Source organism: Stigmatopora argus, chromosome 2 (genome assembly GCF_051989625.1).
Source record: "Stigmatopora argus isolate UIUO_Sarg chromosome 2, RoL_Sarg_1.0, whole genome shotgun sequence".
Taxonomy (NCBI): domain Eukaryota; kingdom Metazoa; phylum Chordata; class Actinopteri; order Syngnathiformes; family Syngnathidae; genus Stigmatopora; species Stigmatopora argus.
Genome location: NC_135388.1, coordinates 22,447,815 through 22,471,355, shown reverse-complemented (window position 1 = coordinate 22,471,355; position 23,541 = coordinate 22,447,815). Strand labels below are relative to the sequence as shown.

The 23,541-nt window shown below is 42.6% G+C and overlaps 1 protein-coding gene across 2 annotated transcripts in view; it reads right to left on the bottom strand.

Moving 5' to 3' along the window:
• Nucleotides 1-23,169, bottom strand: part of arnt2 (aryl-hydrocarbon receptor nuclear translocator 2) — a 97,273-nt gene extending 74,104 nt beyond the window's left edge. The window contains exons 1-3 of one of the 2 annotated variants that reach the window (XM_077591911.1): nucleotides 22,860-23,169; nucleotides 9,051-9,162; nucleotides 429-476 (exon numbers count right to left, since the gene is read on the bottom strand). In XM_077591911.1, coding sequence (XP_077448037.1) covers nucleotides 429-476; nucleotides 9,051-9,160 — 158 coding nt within the window. In that variant the 5' untranslated portion in view covers nucleotides 9,161-9,162; nucleotides 22,860-23,169. The remainder of the gene's footprint in view (nucleotides 1-428; nucleotides 477-9,050; nucleotides 9,163-22,859) is intronic. The other variant, XM_077591904.1, reaches the window with a different exon arrangement.
• Between the last annotated feature and the right edge of the window lie 372 nt (nucleotides 23,170-23,541).

Genomic DNA, 23,541 nt, shown 5'->3' with positions numbered 1-23,541 from the left:
TAATTTGTGACGCTAGTTTGACGCTAGGTTTGCTTGATTATGGAATTGTTTTGTTTCTTGCTTACGCAAATGGAATCGATAACCTTGTAATTGTTTTGATTTGAAGCCTTAAATGGGCAGGACATAATGCCGCTCTTTAGAATAATCTTGGGTGGGGCGAGCTGCCGGATGTATTCTCTTCTTGCAAGAATTAAATGTGATGTGACTACAGATGCCTTTTTTATTGAAAGCTGAATTGGAAAAACCTAAGGATAAACCTACAATTGGATGAACCTAACAAATTACACTAGTTCAATGTAAAATGCTTTTACTTACGTAAAATCCAAATTACTAAACCAATTCTGGAACTAATTAATTTCTTAAGTACAAGTAACACTGTATACTGGATCTAATGCTACCCAGAAGACCGCTACATTCATTTTACTCACCTTGAAAATTTGCTTGGCCCTTCTCCGTCTTCGTCATCAAAATCCATTCTGAGAAAGAACCACAGAAATGTTGTGTCACAACAAAGTTTGGTTGCTGCAGATAGAATAAAACCTGCATATGGTTTTAATTGGCCTATTCTTAACTGAACATTCAATCATCTCACCCCATCCATAAAAAGAAAATGGGTTGTCTTCAGCAAGCTCTGCAGAAAGATGTTTATTCATGTCCATTTCAGACAGAATTCACAAAAGTGGGGCAGGGAACCTGTTACGTTTGAGCGGTCTACATAACCAATTTCTTGCCATTCATTCCTTCATTTTCTGAACCGCTTTGTCCTCATTAGGGTCGCAGAACGTGCTGGAGCCTATCCCAGTTGATTCCAAGCCAGAGGCCGGGGACACCCTGAATCGGTGGCCAGCCGATCACAGGGCAAAAGGAGACGGACAACCATGCACACTCACACCCATAGCTAGGGCAATTTTGAGTGTCCAATCAGCCTAGCATGCATGTTTTTGGAATGTGGGGGGTAACCGGAGTACCCAGAGGAAACCCAAGCAGGCCCAGGAAGAACATTCAAACTCCACACAGGTGAACCAACCTGGATTTGAACCCAAGACCCCAGAGCTGTGAGGCCGACGCCCTAACCATTCAAAAGCCGGACCTACAATTTCTTGCCAATAATACAAAATGTGCTATTCATGGTTCTACATTAACTTTTTAAGCCTCCTGTCCATAGGGCAGGTAACCAAGCTATCTTACCTGTCCGAGGTGGCAATCCACCTGCCCTAATTTTATGTTTACAGGATCACCATACAAAATGACAGAAAACATGCTTTAAGTTAACCTTGTTGGAGCTACAGAACCCCACCAGTTTCATATGCGCATTCACCGAACCCTACTTTAGTGTAAAGTAAAATATGTTTTTTTTTTAATTCAAGATGAATACATTCCTCGCAGCACTGATTGGCCAAGCAATGTCACATGATCATCTCCAGCAAGTGATGGGCAAGCGGGGCATGTTATCGTGAATAGACATGAGTTGATGTGGGTCTCCACCGAACCCCTGAGACCGACTCACCAAACCACTAGGGTTCGATCGAACCCAGGTTAAGAACCACTGCTTTAAGTTCTTTATATTTCAGATATGGAGAAATATTTTATGAGTACCAGTACAAAGATGATGAGCAGACAAAATCCCAAACAGAACATGATTGATGTCCAACGGCCTGCATAAAAAAAACTAATATTTTTTTTGCAAAATGGTGGTGGCCCTAGGAAAACGTAGATAAATGTTTCACACAAGCAGCGGAAAAAGTTTACATGTGCAGCCATCTGCGCAGAAGACGAAAATGTGTCACAAAATGGTCGCGCCCATGGCAGGAAACAAAGCAGACGAAGCGATTGTGATTTGCCTCATTTATTTTACATCACAATCAAAATTACCTGCGCTTAAGGACAGCTGTCAAAACATAATTACCTGCAAAAAAAAAAGAGTATTTGGCTGCCCAGGGAATTCGGGCATGTCGAGCCCTGCCATGATTAAATTTAATCAAGGCCCTTGAATTCCTTTAATACATTATAATGCATGCACTTAACAAAATTAATTAAAGCAGTTTAAAAAAAGAAAACCAAAGCATGGATGTTTTGACAATTTTGTGACTAAAACATTTCAAATGTTTAAGAACTTCTGTGATCCTTCACTTCGTGGCTTTAACTTTCGCAGCTTCCATACATCGCAGATTTTTTTCTGAAGGACATTAAACAATAGTTCATAAAAATGTCTAAATCTACGCTGAAACTTGCAACCAGAAGACAGATAAAAAATGGCGGAGGTCATGGCAGCGCTTCATCTCTCAGCGCCGAAGAAGGTATCTACAATAGAGGGTGAATGGGCGCGCCAAATATAAAATAAACAGTGCCTAGATTGTGAATTTTGCCTATTTTTTTGAGTTGTCGTTGAAAATGCCTACTAAATATTGACATGCTTGATATGCTACATTTGTAGCACGGAATTGCGGCATAAATCAATCTACACTGTGGCATTCATTTGCACATAATTCAACTGGTAGGGACGATTATAATGGACTCCGCCGTGCACTTAAAATGGAGACACAGGAAGTGAACGCAGTTCTCTGGAGATGCAAGTGTGTTGTGGCGATCTGTATGCTGCAAATAACATTTTATAAATTATAGATTAGACTTAGATATTAATACATTAAAGTCTTCATATGCCTGTAACTGTGATATTTAATAAATACACTTCTTGATAATTGTACTTGTGTACAGTACAGTTTGAGATACAAGCTTAATGTGTTCCGGGACCAACCTCGTATGTCAATTTACTCGTTTCTGAAATCAATTTTTCCCATAGAGATGAACTAAATACAAATTAATTCATTCCCACCCTCGGAAAAAACACCAAAAAACAGATTACAATGGGAAAACATATTTTTACTGGTTCTTTCATCATCTACTCACAAAGTAATAAATACCTATCTAGCGGTTATGATATTCAAAACTAAAATGTTACATCACTCAGTAGCGAACAAGAGAGCGCGCGAGACAGCCAGGAAAAGAGAGAGCGAGAGAGAGAGAGAGAGAGAGAGAGTGAGAGAGAGCAAGTGAGAGAGAGCGAGAGAGAGTGAGCGAAAGCAAGTGAGAGAGAAAAGACAGGAGAGAGACTTGACAGACGCGCTTGTAACAACATCTATACATATTACTACAGTGGTACCTCGCTATACGAGCGTAATCCGTTCCGAGACTGAGATCGTATGACGAGGTTCTCGTAACTTGAGCGGACGTTTCCCATTGAAATGAATGGAAAAAAATTAAATTCGTTCCAGCCCTCTGAAAAAACACCAAAAACAGGATATTGGATTGGAAAAATGTTTTATTTCTTCTAATTCCCCATCTATTAACAAAGTAACACATAACTAGTGGTTTAATAGAAATAAAGTGTTTAATCTAACTAAAATTGGGCGGATTTCGCCGAGGGGAGAAGGGCACAAAAGGGGCGGGGGGCTTCGTTTTTTTTTCCCACACAACGCACTCGTAAACGGAACAAACACTCCACCCTCACGTTTGCTATCGATGGGCTGTTTGCTGTCGTACTATTCCCTTCAAAATATTCCGAAAATGATGCACACAAATGTCCTCACAATCGGAGAACGCACGACCACTTGCCAACGAGCAGCAGTCTTATCAGCGATCGCACCGCTGCTCATGGGAGCTTCGGGGGCGCTGGCTAGCGGCTCCTTTTAGCTTGTAGCATCTGTGTTCGCATCCCCTCGAACGGCACCGATGATAGAGTTGCTACCGGGGATGCTGTTGCGAGCCAGTGCCCCCGATGTTCTTATAAGCAGCCAACGAGCAGAGTCTTTTATCAGCGATCGCCCCGCTGCTCATGGGAGCTTCGGTGGCGCTGGCTAGCGGCTCCTTTTAGCTTGTAGCATCTGTGTCCGCATCCCCTCGAACGGCGCCTATGATAGAGTTGCTACCGGGGATGCTGTTGCGAGCCAGTGCCCCCGATGTTCTTATGAGCAACCAACGAGCAGAGTCTTTTATCAGCAATCGCCCCGCTGCTCATGGGAGCTTTGGGGGCGCTGGCTAGCGGCTCCTTTTAGCTTGTAGCATCTGTGTTCGCATCCCCTCGAACGGCGCCTATGATAGAGTTGCTACCGGGGATGCTGTTGCGAGCACGAGTATACTTCATTACCCAGAAAGCCCTCTTTTCCTCGCGCATGCGCGTTGTGCGTTTCCTGGTCTGAATAGCTCATCCGGTGCTCGTAAATATTGTTATACACGAAAGATAAGCAAAAAAAATGCCATGGCCACCTGGCTTGGTCGCATCACGAGATTTTGACCGCATCACGGGCGAATTATTCGATCGAAATGTCCCCCGTAAGACGAGCATTTTGTATGACGAGCGGTCGTATGACGAGGTACCACTGTATTTCTGAAAATGTGTGTGCGCATCTATGCGTCCCAGTGAGGTCTGGGTGAAATGGAGACAAGACCGTAAGTCCGATTTGAATGCGTTTTTACTAAAAGTTGGCAAATTTACGCCTGCTGGGATACACCACGGCCGATTTTCGAATTTGGACTCCAGTTTTTCAGAAAATCAATATTTGTACCAGGGTGTCGCATTTTTGAGGTCGGAAAAGTTCAACTTTGGGCCATTTTTTTCGGTACTTGCGTAAAAAGGGTCAGAAATTTACATGAAGGCCTTCACAATCAGTTCTGCAGGCCCTGCGGCATAAAATAAGCGTTGATAAAAGGGCAGCTTTAACAATCAGATTTCGAGTTGGCGACACCAAGGCTATCTCACAGGCATAGGGATACGTCATCGCTTTCACAAACTATGATTGGCTAGTGACTAGCCAGAGCTACCAAACTGTATCTGGAGCGAGCTGCACAAGCAAATATATTGTTGTTTTGATTTAATAGTGGTTTTGTCAACCTGCAATGGCAGGGGTTGGTGGAATTTCCGAGGGCTCTATTGCCCGGGAAACATTTGGGCGACATTTGGAAGCTCGCCAGTCGGTTTAAAATAAAATCTGAAAAGCTTTAGCATTATTTTTTGCACTCGGCCCTGCTATAAGGGCATTTTTAAGCGTTTATTTGCCATGCCTCGGGCCAGTTTTCTTCCGTGCCCGAGCCGATTATCCTCCGTGCCCTGCCCGATCATCGTAGTCTTTTCCTGGGGATAGCCACAGTTTTAATAAATTTTTGGAACACTTTGACAGAATGCTGCCGGTGTGTGTGTGTGTAGTCCGCCATCTTGGCTTCTCTTCTCGCCTGAAATCTTGGGCGTGACGAGAGTTGGGTCGAGAAAGGAAAATTCAAAATGGCGGATGTCGAAACCTCTGAAAACCTTGCGATTTGGTCATAAAGGTGAATACCATGTATAACGTGCACCCGAACTTTGCTTCAGTTTTTTGGTACAAAATTTTGCGCAATACACTCAAATAAATGCAGTATATTTAGTATCGGTACAGTAATTATCTTGACAGACCTAAGATTGCAATCACAAAAAATAAAAAATAAATACACACCATGCCAGTGAGCAGTATTTAACCTGAGTTAAGGCCTTTTCACACGAGCCCAAGCAAAGTGCAGCACACAGAAACCAATTTATTGTAAAAGTGGTGCAGTGGTGTTATCCCTGCAAAGGAGTGTTGCTGTGTAGTTAGAACCTCCAGGAATAGAAACATGATCCATTTCATAGTGCCAACACTGACATCAGAAAGTGATTGCAAAAGGAAGATAGATGATGTAGGGATTTGGCACTATTTAGATGGGCATAGTAAAGACATTAAGACAACAGCGACCTGGTGGAGTTCTTAATTTAAGAATATTGGTGCGAATGAAATGAAGAAGCGTCTTTATTTTTATAAATTTGCCTTCAAACCAAAAGTTGCTGTGCAATATGAAATAAATAAAATAATCAACTTAAGACATCACCATTGGCAAGAAGCCTCACCAAAAGAAACAGTGTAAATTTACCTCACATATGGACATTTACAACAACAACAACAAAATTTGGATGAAGGTAACCCATTTTAACCAAAGATAACAAGTTTTAGATTTCTGCAACATTTTAAGAACATTTAGATGAAATGGGGAAACGCCTTGATATTAAGTAAGAAAAATATTACAGGCGGTCCTCAAATGTGGACAGTGGGTTAACAACATTTAAAATAAGGCTATTCTTTGTGCAGATATTTACGAGGCATTTAAAAAAAATGGCAGGGAAAATTCACTTGGATCTTTTAGTGTGTCGACTCGGTGTTGTCCTGCATTTCATAATCGCTTATTTGACCGCGTTATTGTCCATTTGCGTTATTGTTCATTTGCGTTAAAGCTCCGTGTTAGCCTCTAATCAAATCAAATCAAAAGCCTTTATTGTCATCATACAAAGCTGCTATAACGAAATTGGTGGTGCTACTCCACAAAGTGCGTTTTCCCAGTAAAAAAAAACAGAAATAAGTAATATAAAATTATAAAAAGTCACATCCTGGCCAGGTAAATTCTAAAATATTGCACAATCTAAGATATTGCACATTGTTATTGCACACCCCGAAGTTATTGCACAGAAGGGATTGTCTGTCGTTCTAACGTAAATTCAGAGTCCTGATGGCTGTGGGGAAAAAAATGTCCCCAAGTCTATTTGTCCGTGCTCTGTTAGGCCTGTAGCGTCTGCCAGAGGGCAGCAGCTGAAACAAGTTGTGACCAGGGCGGTATGGGTCCCTGACAATGTTCCCGGCTCTGCTGAGGTAGCGAGGGTTGTTAATGTCATCCAGAGAGCAGCCGATGATCTTCTGGGCAGTGTTGATCACTTTGTGCATGGCTTTTCTGTCTGCTGCCGTGCTTCCAGCGTACCACACTGTAATCCAATATTTCAGGATGCTCTCCACAGTGGCTCTATAGAAGGATAAGAGAAGCTTAGTGTCCAAGTTGTTCCTCCTGAGTCCCCTCAGGAAATTGAGTCGTTTTTGGGCCTTCTTCACCACTGCCATGGTGTTGGTAGACCAGGAGAGCTTGTCTGTGATATGGACCCCCAGGAATTTGAAGGACTGGACCCTGACTACGCATACTCCATTGATGAGGAGTGGGGCCAGATCTGTGCTGCGTATGCGAAAGTCCAGGATTATTTCTTTAGTTTTCATGGTGTTTAGTGGGAGATTGTTCACCAAACACCAAGAAGACAGTTTGTTGACTTCATCACTGTAGGCAGACTCATCCCCCCTGAGATGAGTCCGATCATCGGCAAATTTGATGATGGAGTTAGCGTGGTGGGTCGGTGTACAGTCGTATGTGTACAGGGAGTATAAAAGAGGACTCAGTACACAGCCTTGAGGGGAGCCAGTACTCAGTGTAATGGAAGAAGAGAGGTGGGGACCAAGTCTAACAGTTTGTGGACGGTTGGTTAAGAAGTTCTTAATCCAGCAGCAGATGGAAGAGGATAGTCCAAGGTGGGAGAGTTTGTCAGCCAGAATGTCCGGTATTATAATGTTGAAGGCTGAGCTATAGTCAATGAAAAGCATCCTCACATAGTTCCCATGGTGCTCCAGGTGGCTCAGTGCTGTGTGTAGAGCTACGGCGATGGCGTCCTCAGTGGACCTATTTGCTCTATAAGCAAACTGGTGAGGATCAACTGAGGGAGAGATTGTGTCCCTGATGTGGCGGGCGACCAACTTTTCAAAGCACTTCATGATCACAGGCGTAAGTGCAACAGGCCTATAATCATTCAGGCTGTCAATGGTTGGCTTTTTAGGGACAGGGATAATGGTGGCAGATTTCAGGCAGGATGGAATGATGGATTGTTACAGGAAACAATTGACAATCTTTGTGAAAACCCCAGTCACCTGGTCAGCACAGGCTTTGAGCACCTTCCCAGGTACTCTGTCAGGGCCAGCAGCCTTCCTGGTGTTCACAGTCCACAGTACCAGTCTCACTTCATGTTCCTGAAGCTTCAGTGTACTGCTGTAAGGTGGTGGATGTGTTGAGACTGAATCCGATTTGTCAGTCTCAAAGCGGGCAAAGAAACGGTTCAGTTCCTCTGCTAGTGAGGCATCTGCGTTAACAGACATATTATTGTCAATGCAAATGGTAATGTGTCATATTCCCTGCCACATCTTCTTTGGGTTATTTTCTGTCAAGTGCTCCTCAATTTTCCTTGTATATGCTGCCTTGGCCTTTCTAATGCCTCTCTTCAGGTCTGCTCTGGCAGCGCTGTATTGTAACTTGTCCCCTGACCTGAAGGCAATGTTAGGGCACTTGATGAGTGCCTGTGTCTCACTGGTCATCCAGGGTTTTGGGTTAGGAAAAACCTGGATACGTTTATTAACAGTGAGTGTCCGTACAGTTTTTGATGTAGGAAAGTACAGTGTCCGTGTAGGAGGTTGTGGTATTCAAAAAGTTCCCAAATGGTGCGGGAAAAACAGTCCCGCAGCTGAGAAAGGCCGTCCTCAGGCCATGTTTTTATTATGTAGGGGTGTATGAGGGGGGTAAGGGACAGGCAGAGATGGTCGGATCCAGCAAGGTGAGATAGGGGTGTGGCTCTATAAGCATGTTTGATGTTAGAATAAACATGGTCTAGAGTTTTAAACACGTTTCCTCACCATGCCCTTCTCCTGAGTGTTGCTCTGTCACTATCGTTAATCTTGCAACAGTGCCCTGTTCTCTATGGTGGTCAGGTGGTGTAATTGCAGTTTAACATTATCGAATTTTTATCGAAAGTTTTTAATATTATTGTTGACAAAAATTATTTCAAGATAATTATTGTTAGCATTTTATCGCCCAGCTCTACTGTGAGTCATTTAGCTTGTGCTGCGGCAGCATTAAAAATGTGGTGATACCTAGAGTAAGGTGCCGCTAGCACTGCCACTGTATACTTTGGGAGAGTAATTGGAAGATAAAATAGCTTGCAAAAGTTTGTCTTAAGACACAAAGTGAGCATATCCTTTTCGATCTAAAATAAATTTTGCTAGTTTTATTCTGGGCTTGTTACTGCACCCAATTAATCAAATTCCATCTATTTCGATGAACCAAAATATTGGCCCAAGCCAAATGTTTATTTATCAATAATTTTCTATATGCTCATCTGTGATCATACTCACCCGCCTGATCTTCTCTTTCCACCACGGCCGGTCACAGATCCTCCCATTCTTACTGTGCCAGATCCAACTCCCCCTGGCATCACTACTGTACCCGGCAACTCACTGGCCATCTCTGGAGGAGAGAACACAGACACCAGATAATAAATTATAAGAGAAATCTCCTCTCATTATTAAGCCAAAATTTAAAAAACGTATTTACTCGCATATAAGCCGCTTTTGTCGAACAAAAGAAATTATGACTGAATCGAGGGTACGGCTTATATGCGCATAAAAACACGACATGCAAAAAAACTGCAAGTTGACGGCGCCGTGACACGATGACGTCACGACAAAATGGCGCCGTTATAGAGAAAAGATAAACAGATAAAACGCTAAACAAAATTTATTTTCACGTCTATGAATGAAATTCAAGAAAAAAAACGTACGTATCTTGCATAAAACGTGAAAAAACTCAAATTCCTGTCACTGCTCGCTCGGGGCACATCTATCTTATCTAGGGTTACGTCTTTGGGGAGATGTCGAGGCGAGGTTACGAGGAATAGGACCCAAGCAGGGAAGCAGGCGAGGACTTGGGAAATAGTGCTCATACCAAAACTTTAATAACTTAGGAAGACTGAGGAATCAAATCTCAAAACCAAACCGGACTAGGAAAACATGAGGAATCGAGGAACGAGGTAACGCAGACACATGGCAAGGGAAATAAGGCAGATCCGACAATGACATTATAATCAGTGGGGTTCAAATAGACAACAGGAACTAATTTTGAGCGAGCACATTATAATCAGTGGGGTTTAAATAGACACAACAGGAACTAATTTTGAGCGAGCAAAACGGCAAGGCAGGAGGGACAAACAAGAGTAGGGAAAATGAAGACTATGACATATTTTAACCATGTAATCTAATCAAGACTATGACATATTTTAACCATATAATCTAATGAAGACTATGACATATTTTAACCATATAATCTAATGAAGACTATGACATATTTTAACCATATAATCTAATAAAGACTATGACATATTTTAACCATATAATCTAATGAAGACTATGACATATTTTAATCATATATTTTATTACAGCTGAATCATTACAATACAACACAAGGCTTTATTTTTATATATTACTACTGTATGATTAAACACTTGTTTTCAGCTCGATGACCACGCGAACAGAATGTTCCCTTATAACAGGGGTCACCAAACTACGGCCCGCCGGCACATTTGGACCGGCCCTCTGAACAATACCAGAGACGCTATCGGATTTTTATTTTTTCTTTTAATTTTTTTTATTTTTTTATTTTATTTTTTCGGGGATGCGGCCCGCCGGCACATTTGGACCGGCCCTCTGAACAATACCAGAGACGCTATCGGATTTTTTTTCCTATTTGGCCTTGAAGACTGGGACGTTTTAATCTTGTGTTTGGTTCATTGCACCCCTGCTGAGCCCACAAATCATCCCAGAGAAGCGGGGCTTCGCATTGCTTCTTTGGTGACACGCGCGGGGAGAGTGTTTCCCTTTGATGCATGCGGGCACGTCCACCGTTGCATGCACGAGCAGTGTTACCGAGACATCTGGACGATCGCAGGTGAGGGCGAAGCCCTGGGACCATCGCGGACTATTCAAGCATATTAAAACTGCAACCTGTTTGAGAACGGAATAATGGCGAAAAAGTTAGGTGAGAGAAAAATTGATTCAGAATGCAGGGTATTTAACCTGGAGTGGACAAACGATTATTTTTTTGTTCAATGCAAAGAAAAGGCTGTTTGTCTCATTTGTCAAGAGACGGTGGCGGTATTCAAAGAATACAATCTTTGCCGACACTATGAATCCCGTCACAAAGACAAGTACGATAGATTGCAAGGCCAAATACGAGCAGACAAACTCTCAAAGCGAAAAAGTGGACTACTATCTCAGCAGAACCAGGCATCCGTTCGGGCCAGCTTTTGGGTTGCTAAATTGATAGCAAGCAGCGGTAAGCCTTTCACTGATGGAGAGTTTGTTAAGAAATGTATGGATACTGTCGCGGAGGAGGTGTGTCCCGAGAAGAAAGATGCATTTAATGCCGTAAGTCTGTCGGTGAATACAATGACCAGACGCGTTGAAGAAATCGGGAGTAATGTATATGCCCAGCTGCAGCAGAAGACGAAATAATTTGACTTTTTTTCATTAGCACTGGATGAAAGCACGGACGTGCAAGACACAGCGCAACTGCTCATTTTTATTCGTGGAGTAAGCGCAAACTTTGAGATTTGCGAGGATCTGGCAGCCCTCCAAAGTCTCAAAGGGACTACAACGGGAGAGGATATTTTTGACAAAGTGTGCCAAACCATGGAGAAGTTGGACCTGGACTGGTCAAAGCTAGCTAGCATCACGACTGACGGGGCTCCTAGCATGGTGGCCGAAACTCACGGTCTAATAATGGGACGCATGAACCGGGAGTTGGAAAAAAGGGGTCTCACCGTCCCGCTACGAGTCCACTGCCAAATTCACCACCAAGCACTGTGCTGCAAAATGTTGACGTGATTCTGTAATGACGGTTGTGGTGTCGTGCATAAACTTCAGAGCAAAGGGAGAAGATTGTGCATGGCACAACAGAAAGTTAATGTTCCATGGCTTTTTTTTCTATGAAGAACCCAGAGAGAGTTATTTAGTTATTATTTATTTCATAAATAGTGTTATTTATTTCCTGTTTTTTCTGTGAAGAACTCAGAGAGGGTTATTTAGTTATTATTTATTTCATTAATAGTGTTATTATATGTTTCCTGACTTTTTTTCTGTAAAGAACCTGGAAAGGGTTATTTGGTTATGTGTGGCTTTCTGGAAAAGAATAAAAAAAAATTAAGCTCCCCTACGATCGTCACACTTTTTCTGTTACAAACTGACACCAGCCCCCCATCAGAGAAGGGAAAAGTTATGTGGCCCTCACAAGAAAAAGTTTGGGGACCCCTGCCTTATAATAATGCCTGTACAATGAAAAAAGGCTATTTGTATGAGATATTCTTTTGAGGTTAATTAAAGACAGCTTCCTACAAGGTCAACTGACAAGGAGGCGAGCGGAGTGGATCCCCAAGGCCAGCAGATACGGAGGAGACGGACAGTGGAAAAATCCCAAAGGAGGATGGCACCCTTCAAGACAGTCGTGGACCAGTCATCATCTTATTGTTAATCAGCTAATGCATATTCGTATTATTATAACTGGGCAAACTTGGGTTTGGGCGCCGTCTCTCTCATCCTCCACTGGGCCCAGAGACGCTCAGATGGTTTATGTTTGGGGGGGGACCCGGAGCTCTGTATAGATCAATTTGTCAGAAATAAATAATCTGTGGATCAACCCGTTAAACCTTGGTCTGTCTCCTACGATGCTGAATACGCTCCATTGTTAGACAAGATAATACATAGTTTTAGGCGTTGGAGTCAGATGCTAAAACTTAACGTCTAACAAAACGAACATCAGAACACAGTAAGAATGCAATGGGAAAAACAATAACAAGCTACTCCTAACATCTAGGTTCAGTAAATAAAACAAAATTCCACTTTGATTGTTATAAATTTCCTCTGTTTGCCGTTGTTTTCATTAAAAGGCAGGTTATATCGTTCTTTTCGTTCAGGCACCTAAGCGGACAGCTTGGGGTCCAATAGTTGTAGTTTGAGTTGTGGTCTTTAGTATAGAGCACCGCAAACGTTTCCTAGTATCTTTTTGACCAACGCCCGATCCATCACCCACAAAATGGATGAGTTGGAACTTCGAATTGCTACCAACAGCTTTGTTAGGAACTGTAATATTATTCTAATCACAGAAACGTGGCTAAACCCGCATATCCCCGACATTGCGGTATCGCTAGCTAGCCGAACGCTTTTTCGGAACGATCGTTCAAAAGAATTAACAGGCAAAAGCAAAGGAGGAGGACTGTGCATGTTTATACATAATGAATGGTGTTGTGACAGTAGGATCATTGACACTCACTGTTACCCGGATTTAGAGTTATTGGCAATACGGTGTAGGCCCTATTATTTACCGAGAGAGCTAACGGTCGTCATAGTAACGGCTATCTATATACCTCCGAATGCTAACGTTAACACGGCACTTAACCTCCTGCTAACGGCTGTAAACAAACAACAGCTTGACCACCCCGATGGAGTTTTTATTGTCGCTGGTGATTTCAACAAGGCGTGTTTAAAGACTGTTTTACCTAAGTTTATTCAATACGTAAATTGTAATACTAGAGGAGACAAAACTCTTGACCATGTCTATTCTAACATCAAACATGCTTATAAAGCCACTTCCCTCCCTCACCTAGCTGGATCAGATCACCTCTGCCTATCTCTCACCCCCGCTTACACTCCACTCCGGAGGCAAACAACGCCACAAATAAAGATAATAAAAACTTGGCCCGAGGACGCACTTTCTCAGCTGCAGGACTTTTTTTCCCGCACCAACTGGGAACTTTTTGTACACGACCGCCTCCAGGACTACACGGACTCTGTACTTTCTTACATAAAAAACTGCATTGACAACGAGCACTTCACAGAAAATAACCCAAAGAAGATGTGGCAAGGAATACGACATATTACCAACTACAATAACAACATGTCTGTTAACGCAGATGCCTCACTAGCAGCGGAATTGAACCGTTTCTTTGCCCGCTTTGAGACTGACAAATCAGACCCTGTCTCAACACCCCCACCACCACCCTGCAGCAATACACTGACGTTCCGGGAACAGGAAGTGAGACTGGTAATGCGGTCTGTGAACACCAGGAAGGCTGCTGGCACAGACGGAGTACCTGGGAAGGTGCTCAAAGCCTGTGCTGACCAGCTGGCTGGAGTCTTCACAAACATTTTCAATTGTTCCCTGCAACAATCCATCCTGTCTGAAATCTGCCACCATTATCCCTGTCCCCAAAAAGCCAACCATTGACAGCATGAATGATTATAGGCATGTTGCACTCACGCCTGTGATCATGAAGTGCTTTGAAAAGTTGGTAGCCCGCCATATCAGGAATACAATCCCTCCCTCAATTGACCCTCACCAGTTTGCTTATAGAGCAAACAGGTCCACTGAGGATGCTATTGCCATTGCTCTTCATACAGCACTGAGCCACCTGGAACACCATGGGAACTACGTGAGGATGCTCTTCATTGACTATAGCTCAGCCTTCAACACCATAAAACCGGACATTCTGAATGACAAACTCTCCCACCTTGGACTATCCTCTTCAATCTGCTGCTGGATAAAGAACTTCTTGACCAACCGACCACAGACTGTTAGACTTGGTCCCCACCTCTCTTCCTCCATTACACTGAGCACTGGCACCCCTCAAGGCTGTGTACTGAGTCCTCTTCTGTACTCCCTGTACACATACGACTGTACACCCACCCACCAGTCTAACGCCATCATCAAATTCGCTGATGACACCACTGTGGTCAGACTCATCTCAGGAGGGGATGAGTCGGCCTACAGAGATGAGGTCAACAAACTGTCTTCGTGGTGCGCGGTGAACAATCTCACACTGAACACCACAAAAACTAAAGAAATAATCCTGGACTTCCGCAAACACGGCACACATCTGGCCCCACTCCTCATAAATGGAGTATGTGTAGACAGGGTCCAGTCCTTTAAATTCCTGGGGGTCCACGTCACGGATAAGCTCTCATGGTCTACAAACATCACGGCAGTAGTGAAGAAGGCCCAGAAACGACTCCATTTCCTCAGGGTACTTAGGAAGAAAAACTTGGGCACCAAGCTTCTGATAACCTTCTATAGAACCACTGTAGAGAGCATCCTGGCGTACTGCATCACAGTGTGGTACGCTGGAAGCACGGCGGCAGACAAAAAGGCCATGCAGAAGGTGATTAACACTGCCCAGAGGATTGTCGGCTGCTCTCTTCCCTCACTGGAAGACATTGCCAGCCCTCGTTACCTCAGCAGAGCCAGGAACATCATAGGGGACCCTTACCACCCTGGTCACAATCTGTTCCAGCTGCTGCCCTCTGGCAGACGCTATAGGTCCCACAAAGTACGGACAAATAGGCTTTAGGACAGTTTTTCGCCACATCCATCAGAACTCTACATTTGCGGTAACACAACACACATTCCCTTCTGAGGTAATATGAAAAGATGTTTGGGTGGTGATCTGCCTCCTACTAGATGACTGAAGGTAAGTGAAAGACAGTGAGAGGTAAGTGACCTGTATCCATAACAGCAGAATGCCAATTACAAGTCCGTAACTATCACTTATTTAGGTCTTTTGCCGAGTAAACGTAGCTTATGGAGAAGCACCACCAATTTCGTCATACGCAGTTTCTGGGTGTGATGACAAGTAGGCTTTTTTGTTGTTGATAATGACGACAGGGCCTATGTCCGATTATTATTATTATTATAAAACGCACCGTATGATAGGGCGCAGTCTCATTTGCAGGTATATTTTCTGTTTTTTGTAAATACATTGGACGCTTCGTCCGATAAGGCGGTAGCATGACACTAGGCTAGCGTATGTGATGCTAGCCGCTAGCGTACCTATGTTATGCTAGCTGCTAGGCGTACCAATGTTATGCTAGCTGCTAGCGTACCAATGTTATGCTAGCAGCTAGCGTACCTATGTTATGCTAGCCGCTAGCGTATGTTATGCTAGCTTGAAAAGTGCTGGCCACTTGAGCCCAGTCATCCACAATCCATTGGAACTCGCGACATAGATCACTCCCAAGCCTTTGATTCTCCTCGTTGGCCATCCGTTTGCAATCCATTAGCCATCTGTTAGTAATCTGTTAGCAAAGCTGTTGAATTGTTTGTTCGATCCATGGCTTCAGTACATTTTCCAAGCGTTCACACCCGCATTGTGTTGTCATTCACGTCAGGCATTTTCTCTGAATAGCTCTAATATGCTGTTTCTTTGAGTATTGAGAGTGTTTTTTAGGGTTAAAAGCACTGCAAGCGCACGGACGTCAAATGCCTTGCCACTACCCTGGGATGTTTTGAATGGATTTACCGTAATGTTTCGAATGCGCGGGGAGGCTATTTTTAGGGTGAACGTCCGCTGGGTTGATCGCAATAAGTAGAGTGCCGGCAGGAAATAAAACCAGTCACTCAAGCGGTCAGGGCCATACAAAAATTTTATTTAGTGCACAGACAAGAAAGACGCACTGACCGATTGGGCGCTTTGACCAATTTAGAGAAATTTTAGACTTTTAAGTGCGCCCCAATAGGTGTAAAAATATGGTACTTGGATTTAATATAAGAGGCTGAAGAATCATCTGTGTGCCTCCGTCTCACTCTTTGACCGGAGTATCTGGATAGATGAGGCAACGCTAAGGTAACTCGCTAATATTGATTTTTTTCATTGTATTTCTTGTTCGACAACTATTGGAGTAATATGAACCATCGAAAGAATTTATATATTTTGACATTAGAGGCAAAATGGCTACCACAACATCTTAAACTTCTGGTAAGAAAATTGTAATTTCTGTAATTACAAAACATCAGGTTCTAATCAAGATGGACTTCATTCTTCTTTCAAATTGAATAATTTGATATTTTGCATTTACAAAAACTGGCATATTAACTTCCTTATGATATTGACCCTAATAATGTGCTTTTGATTCATACAGTATCTCAAAAATACCACTTGTGATGATTTTTCTTGAGATTTTCCCTTCGAAGTAACACACTTGTACAGTGGTACCTCGACATACGAGTGCCCCGACATACGAGCAATTTGAGATACGAGTAAAATTTCGGGCAAATATTTATCTTGAGATACGAGACAAATTTTGATATACGAGCATTCAGCGGATGCGAGAGGCTGCTCATAAGAGAATCATGGGCACTGTCTTTCTGGTCCCAACTCCCTCGTGTAATGGCTCTCTGGTCGCAACTCCCTCGTGTAATTTCTCTCTGGTCGCAACTCCCTCGTGTAATGTCTCTACGAGCGTTGCATTTTTTCAGTGTTTTTTTCCCCTGTTACTCAGGGCGAATGGCGGAGCGATCGCTAATACGAGAGGAGTATATACTACTTCTCGTTGGCAAGTGGTCATGCGTTATCCTATTGTGAGGACATTTGTGTGCGTCATTTTCTGAATATTTTGAAGGGAATACAAAAGCAAACAACCCTCGATAGGTTGCATCTGAAAGTCAGGGTGGAGGCTCAGTCCCGGAACGAATTAAGCTCGTATCTCGAGGTACCACTGTACTCCCTATTAAAACCATGAATATGGAGGGGAAAATTGGGAATCAGGGGGCGGCTTATACGTGAGAAATTGTAAAATTCAAAAATTTCAAGGCTATTTTCTGGATGCGGCTTATGAAATAAAATAAAAAAAAACATTTTTTTATTTATTTACCGTATTTACTCGCATATAAGCCACCTGAACGTATAAACCGCACCCCTAAAATTGCCTTAAAATTGTTGAATTTTACAATTTCTCGCGTATAAGCCGCCCCCTGATTCTCAATATTCACCTCCATATTTATTGTTTTAATAGGGAGTACGAATGTGTTAGTTTGAAGGGAAAATCTTAAGAAAAATCATCACACGTGGTATTTCTGAGATACTGTATGAATCAAAAGCATATTATTAGGGTCAATATCATAAGTTAATATGCCTGTCTTTTTAAATGCAATATATCAAATTATTCAATTTGAAAAAAGAAATAAGTCTATCTTGATGAGAACCCGATGCTTTTTAAATGACATAACTTGCAATTTTCTTACCAGAAGTTTAAGATATGGTGGCTAAATTGCAAAATATCTAAATTTTTCTATGGTTCATATTACTGCAATAGTTGTCACTTTCGAACAAGGAATAAAAACAAAATAAATCAAAGCAGAATTGTGTTTTATTTCATAATCACAAATGTACAATCGTTTCCTCTGTGTTCCGAAAGGGAGGGGGTGTTTCCACGTAGACAAATTCAAAAAGGAAGTAACGCAAGCACGACTTTCGGAGGAATCCTCAACAGACCACTCAGGTGAACATCCAGGGTACAGACATTGAAATCGTGGAGAATTTGAAATACCTGGGTGTTCACCTCAACAACAAACTAGACTGGTCCACAAACATAGATGCCCTGTACAAAAGGGGCCAGAGCCGCCTCTACCTACTGAGGAGTCTACGGTCCCTTGGAGTGTGCAGGACACTGCTGAGGACTTTCTACGCACTACTTTTTATGCAGTGGTCTGTTGGGGATGCGGGAGCACGGAGAGGGACAGGAACAGGCTGAATAAGCTGGTCAGGAGGGCCAGCTCTGTTCTGGGCTGTCCTTTGGACTCTGTGGAGGAAGTGGGAGAGCGGAGGATGCTGACCAGGATGATGTCCATCATGGACAGCACCTCCCACCCCCTGCATGAGTCTGTGGAGTCTCTCCGAAGCTCTTTCAGCAAAGGAGCGCTTCCGCAGATCCTTCCTCCCATCAGCTGTCAGGCTCTTTAACAAAAAAATGGCTGTGTTAAGACCTACCGTATGCATGCATGTACATCTATACGTATGTATATATGTGCTTATGTGTGTGTGTGTGTATATATATATATATATTTCAGCAACACGCTTATTTATTTATATATTCATTCATGTATTTATTTATTAACTTACTTATTACCTATCTATTTATGTCTAAAATGCCTTTCCTATTTCTGCATCCTCACCCTCTTGCTACTGTGACAACGAAATTTCCCGAATACGGGATGAATAAAGTTATCCAATCCAATCCAACAACCAGGAAATATGCCCATAGCGCTATACGTAGTGTTCACCAAGTCACTGGGTGCAATAATGGCATACACATTACGCTGGTATCAAGCTTTTATATTTTAACGATCGACCGCAAGACCTTTGATCAGCCTTAACTATATGTGCTGTCATGGTAAACGCTACGGTCAGAGCACGTACTTACGGCAAGATGTAAATTTGTACAAATTTGTACTATATTTGCACTAGATTTGGAATCACTTCCACGACAATTAGTGGAACTCCCATCAGTATTATGAAGTCCTTTTCTGCACTAAGCTTCTTTTTTTTAATTGGCTTTCATAACTGTCAGGGGTTTTATTTCCGTTTATCATACATTTGCTTGCAATGAAGGTTAAACTTTTTTTCCTGAAAGCCTTGTTTCGTCTAAACGAAGAGAACCCAGGACGCTTCAGAGTACTAGGAACCTGCCCTGAGCATTGCACCTGCGGCATCGACCCTCCACCATGAATGCTGCAAGAGGCTTCCTAACGCTTCGGTCCTCATCTGTTTAGACTATTGTGAACGTGTTTTGGTCACATTGATAAACACACTAGACGTCTCACTTAAATTTTTCCCCCCTCTCTTTAGAGTTGAGACGTCCATGTAATCAGCGTCACCGAATGGAATAAAGCAACAGAAAAGACGTGTAAGGTCAGAAAAGGGTTGGCCGGCTGTCTCAGCTGTCGTTCTCCTTACAAGTGAAAATCCAGGAGACTTTCTTTTCTTTTTCTGGAGTGAATGCGATTCACGCAAAATTGATAAAAAATTAAAAATAAATAACGTAGGACAATTTAAAATCAAATGGGATATTTCATCAAATACGAACCAATAAACTTCTGCGAGTGTCTAGGTTTCTTATTACAGTTTCTTACAGTAAGAGGAAACCTTTCCACCAATCTGGTATCCTAGAAGTGCAATCAGTGGATTGAAGTCAGGTGATTCTTTTTTTCAGCAGAAACCTCATTGTTTAAACTGTTTGTGTTGGATCGGTTGGAACCCACAGCGGCCATCGAGGACCAGTTTGGAGACCTCTGGTCTAAACAGAAATTGACTATATTGATACGTTTATCTATTAGGCCCCATGTGAAATGGCTGACAAGTGGCGACGCTCGCCCCATTGGCTCACAACGTGCATCAGATATCTAGCTTTCAATGTACATGATATTGATGGTGATGACAAAAAAGTTCCAGTACTGTAACATTCTGTAGACTAAAGTAAAACAGAGCTGCCAACCTCCGTCGACCCCATTCAGGAGTACCCTTGTCCAATTTCCGGGGTATTTCCGGGGTGAATTAATTCACGCAAAATCAAAAATTTAAACAAAAATAAGCGTAGGACAATTTAAATCAAATTTTTATTGTGTTTTTATATTAATTGAAATATTGTGTTTTTGCAAACTACTGAAAAGGTACAGCACAATGAAAACAAGTATAAATAGTGAACAAAGTATAATTTGTTGATCATTTATTGGCAAATTCAAATTTTCTACAACATTAACTAGTTTTTCAGCTGCTCCCTTACCCGCACTTGCATGTTGTGCAATGTGCAAATGTCGGTCCTTTTAGAGATGGCCTCAACATGGGATATTTTGTTGAATAAGAAGCAATAAAGTTCTGCAAGTGTCTGTGTTATAAATTTCCTGTTTTCCTGTTGTGTGTTCATTAAAAGGCAGGTTATCGTGTTTCTTTTTGTTCAAGCACCGAAGTGGGCAGCTCAGGGTCCTTAAGTTTTTCTTGCTATGTTGTTGAGGCACTTAGGCGGACAGCTTGGGGTCCTAGAGTTGTAGTTTTCTTTGGAGTACCACGAAGGTCTTCAGCGGAGTTTTTCAATGTTCGGAAAAAGTTGACTGTGATGCGTTCGTAGAGAAGAATATCATGCACTGACAATTGCTTGAAACTCATATAAAGGAAGCTGATCAATCATCTGTGTGCCATCGTGTCACGCTTTGACTGGAGTATCTGTGTAGATGAGGTGTCCCAGCGCTATCAACGAACACTGACGTTTCACCCAAATTGCGATCCATTTTGCGCTTATTCCGAGGAGGCGTATTGATAAGTGCTGTGTACCACTACTTGAACTTCCTTTAGAACAATCCTGGAAATGAGGGGGGACTTTATCCACGGCAACGCACTCGTAGCCGAACATACAAATTTAAATTAACTTGGATTAATATATACTGACACTCAAACATAGGTTTGATGTAACTTTACACAAAAAGGAATTTTCATTTTGTTTTAATCTTTTTTACCTCTGTTCTACGGGTTGCCTCCACCCGGACGTTCAGCCGGAGTCTTCAAAACGAACGCATCAAGAGTTGTTTGTTTTTGCCTTCTCTTCAAAATATTCCGAAAATGACGCACACAAATGTCATCACAATACGAAAACGCGCGACCACTTGCCAGCTTGTCAGGGTGCCTCTTTTCTACAAAATCCGAAAACTTTTGCCACTTCGTTGTAACTTTCCTGGGTGATAATCGAGGCAAATGTCTTGATAAATTCCACTGCGGCTTTCGAATTGGAACTTGCTGCTTCCCCGTGTCTGATTACCAAGTGTATTCCAGATCTTTTCTTAAAAAATTTCGAACCAGCCATGACTCGCTTTAAAGGGTTCTGAAGGTGTTGAAGGCTCCGCCTTTCTAGATCCTTTCGTTGTTATCAAATCCATGTAAATTCCGCTGGCTTTTTCACATATAGTTGACTCGGTCACGCTATCTCCTGCTAACTGTTTATCCACAATAAAAGAAGGCTCTCCATCTCGTCATGAATGTCACTGCGCCGGCGGAAAAGCAAGCTCGGTGACACGTACACCACTCTCATATTTTTCAATTATTTCGCACTTAATGTCGATTGTCAACGTTCGCCTTTTCTTTGCACAACTCTGCAACTCTGTTCACTTTGTATGTAGTATTATGCATTGACTAACGGGGGGAAATGCAAAGCTCCGCCCCGTGCTCGTAGATATATTTTATACACGAAAGAGATGCGGCAAGACAGTGCCATGGCCACCTGGCTTTCTCGCATTTCGAAATATTTCTTGTATCTAGGGCGAATTATTTGATCGAAATTTTCATCGCAGCTCGAGCATCTCGTAGGTAGAGCTGCTCGTAGGTCGAGGTACCACTGTTGGCAAGCTCTGGTAAAAGTAAAGTAAGTTTTTTTTTCAAAGACACTGTACATATTTGATTGTTAGTTTGAGCAAGTACTGTAAACACGGCATTAAGCATAACGCCATCTTGAGACAGAAAAAGATCGATCAGCGCAGGTGTTTTCGTGCAAAGAGCTCATTGAATGAAAATAATAATAAATAAATTATTGCTCGGTTAATATAGCAACCTGCAGCGTTTACATCCGTACTAGCCCCATAACTGTTTCTTTCACTTTATTGACAGGCAGGATTATAAAGAGGGTTCAATACACAATAACTACACGGCTACACCAGTTTGAATATTACCTGATTATAGTGTAAGCGAGCGAAAGTGTAACTAGTAGGTCAATCGCATCGGTCTTTAGTTTCAGCGAAGCCATTCAATTCTACCTTTTATTGATAACGGTGAAAAACGGTTTGGTATATTGTGCTATGACGCTGCAAGTCCGGTTTACACTCATGAGGTATGTAAAATTCAACAGGCAAGAAGGTCAAAATAGTTGGGTATCATACCCTGTATTAATTTCTGTATCTCGCAAATGATCATCTACGATAAAAAAAATGTTTTTAAAAGCGCAGTGTAGTAGTCAAACAATATACAACACAATCTTTGTGGCACCGAGAGTGATGGAACCTATGGGCCGGTGAGAATAAACAGGGGAAAAATATCCATAAAGATGTCAAATGTGAAATGCATTGAAGCCTAGATTGATGAGTTCATTCTGACAAAGACATGGAAGTTAGCAAAGCTGCCTAGAATAGCATTACTGCACCCAGTCGTACAATGGGGGAAGGTGATGGATGCTGAAGCTAGGCTTTGGCGGCCTGCTTCTAGCTCTCTACGTATTTCTACGTCTTGGCAAAATTCATATTCTTGACATCTTCTCCCCAAATTGGGCATAAACGTGTGTATCCCCGATAAGAAAAAGGTTGCTGACCTACCGGACGGATTCACTGCGGCGGGAGTTGCCATCTTTCCTCAGCGGAGCAAAAGAACAAAACGGCGGTGGTGGAGGTGACGCACAATACGTCAAGTAAGCCTAGGGCAGGGAGAGAGTTTCGACACACCACAGGCTTGGCACGCGAAGCTCTCTCAACTCAAGCCGTCTCTAAAAACGAATATGCCATCGACTGGATAATCAGAGGCACATGGATTGATTTGTCTTTAAATAATAAAATAAAATAAAAATCACATACTTAAAAACTAGACTAAATCGCATGCAAAATGTCTGGATGGTAACACCGCGAGATTATCAAGCAGCCTGAATAAATTATTCCTATACACTGCAAAGGGGGCAGTGGCGAATCAAAATACGACACACGTTTTGGGATTTAAAAAATGTTTTCTTTTGATTCATTCATTCATTTTCTGAACCGCTTTATCCTCACTAGGTTCTCGGGGGGTGCTGGGGGTGTGGTAGCCTATCCCAGCTGACTTCGGGCCAGGGGCGGGGGACACCCTGTATCCGTGGCCAGCCGATGACCAGGCCAAAACCAGACGGACAACCATTCGTACTCACACCCATACCTAGGGGCAATTTAGAGTGCCCAAACAGCCTATCATGCATGTCTTTGGAATGTGGGAGTAAACCGGAGTACCTGGAGGAAACCCACGCAGGC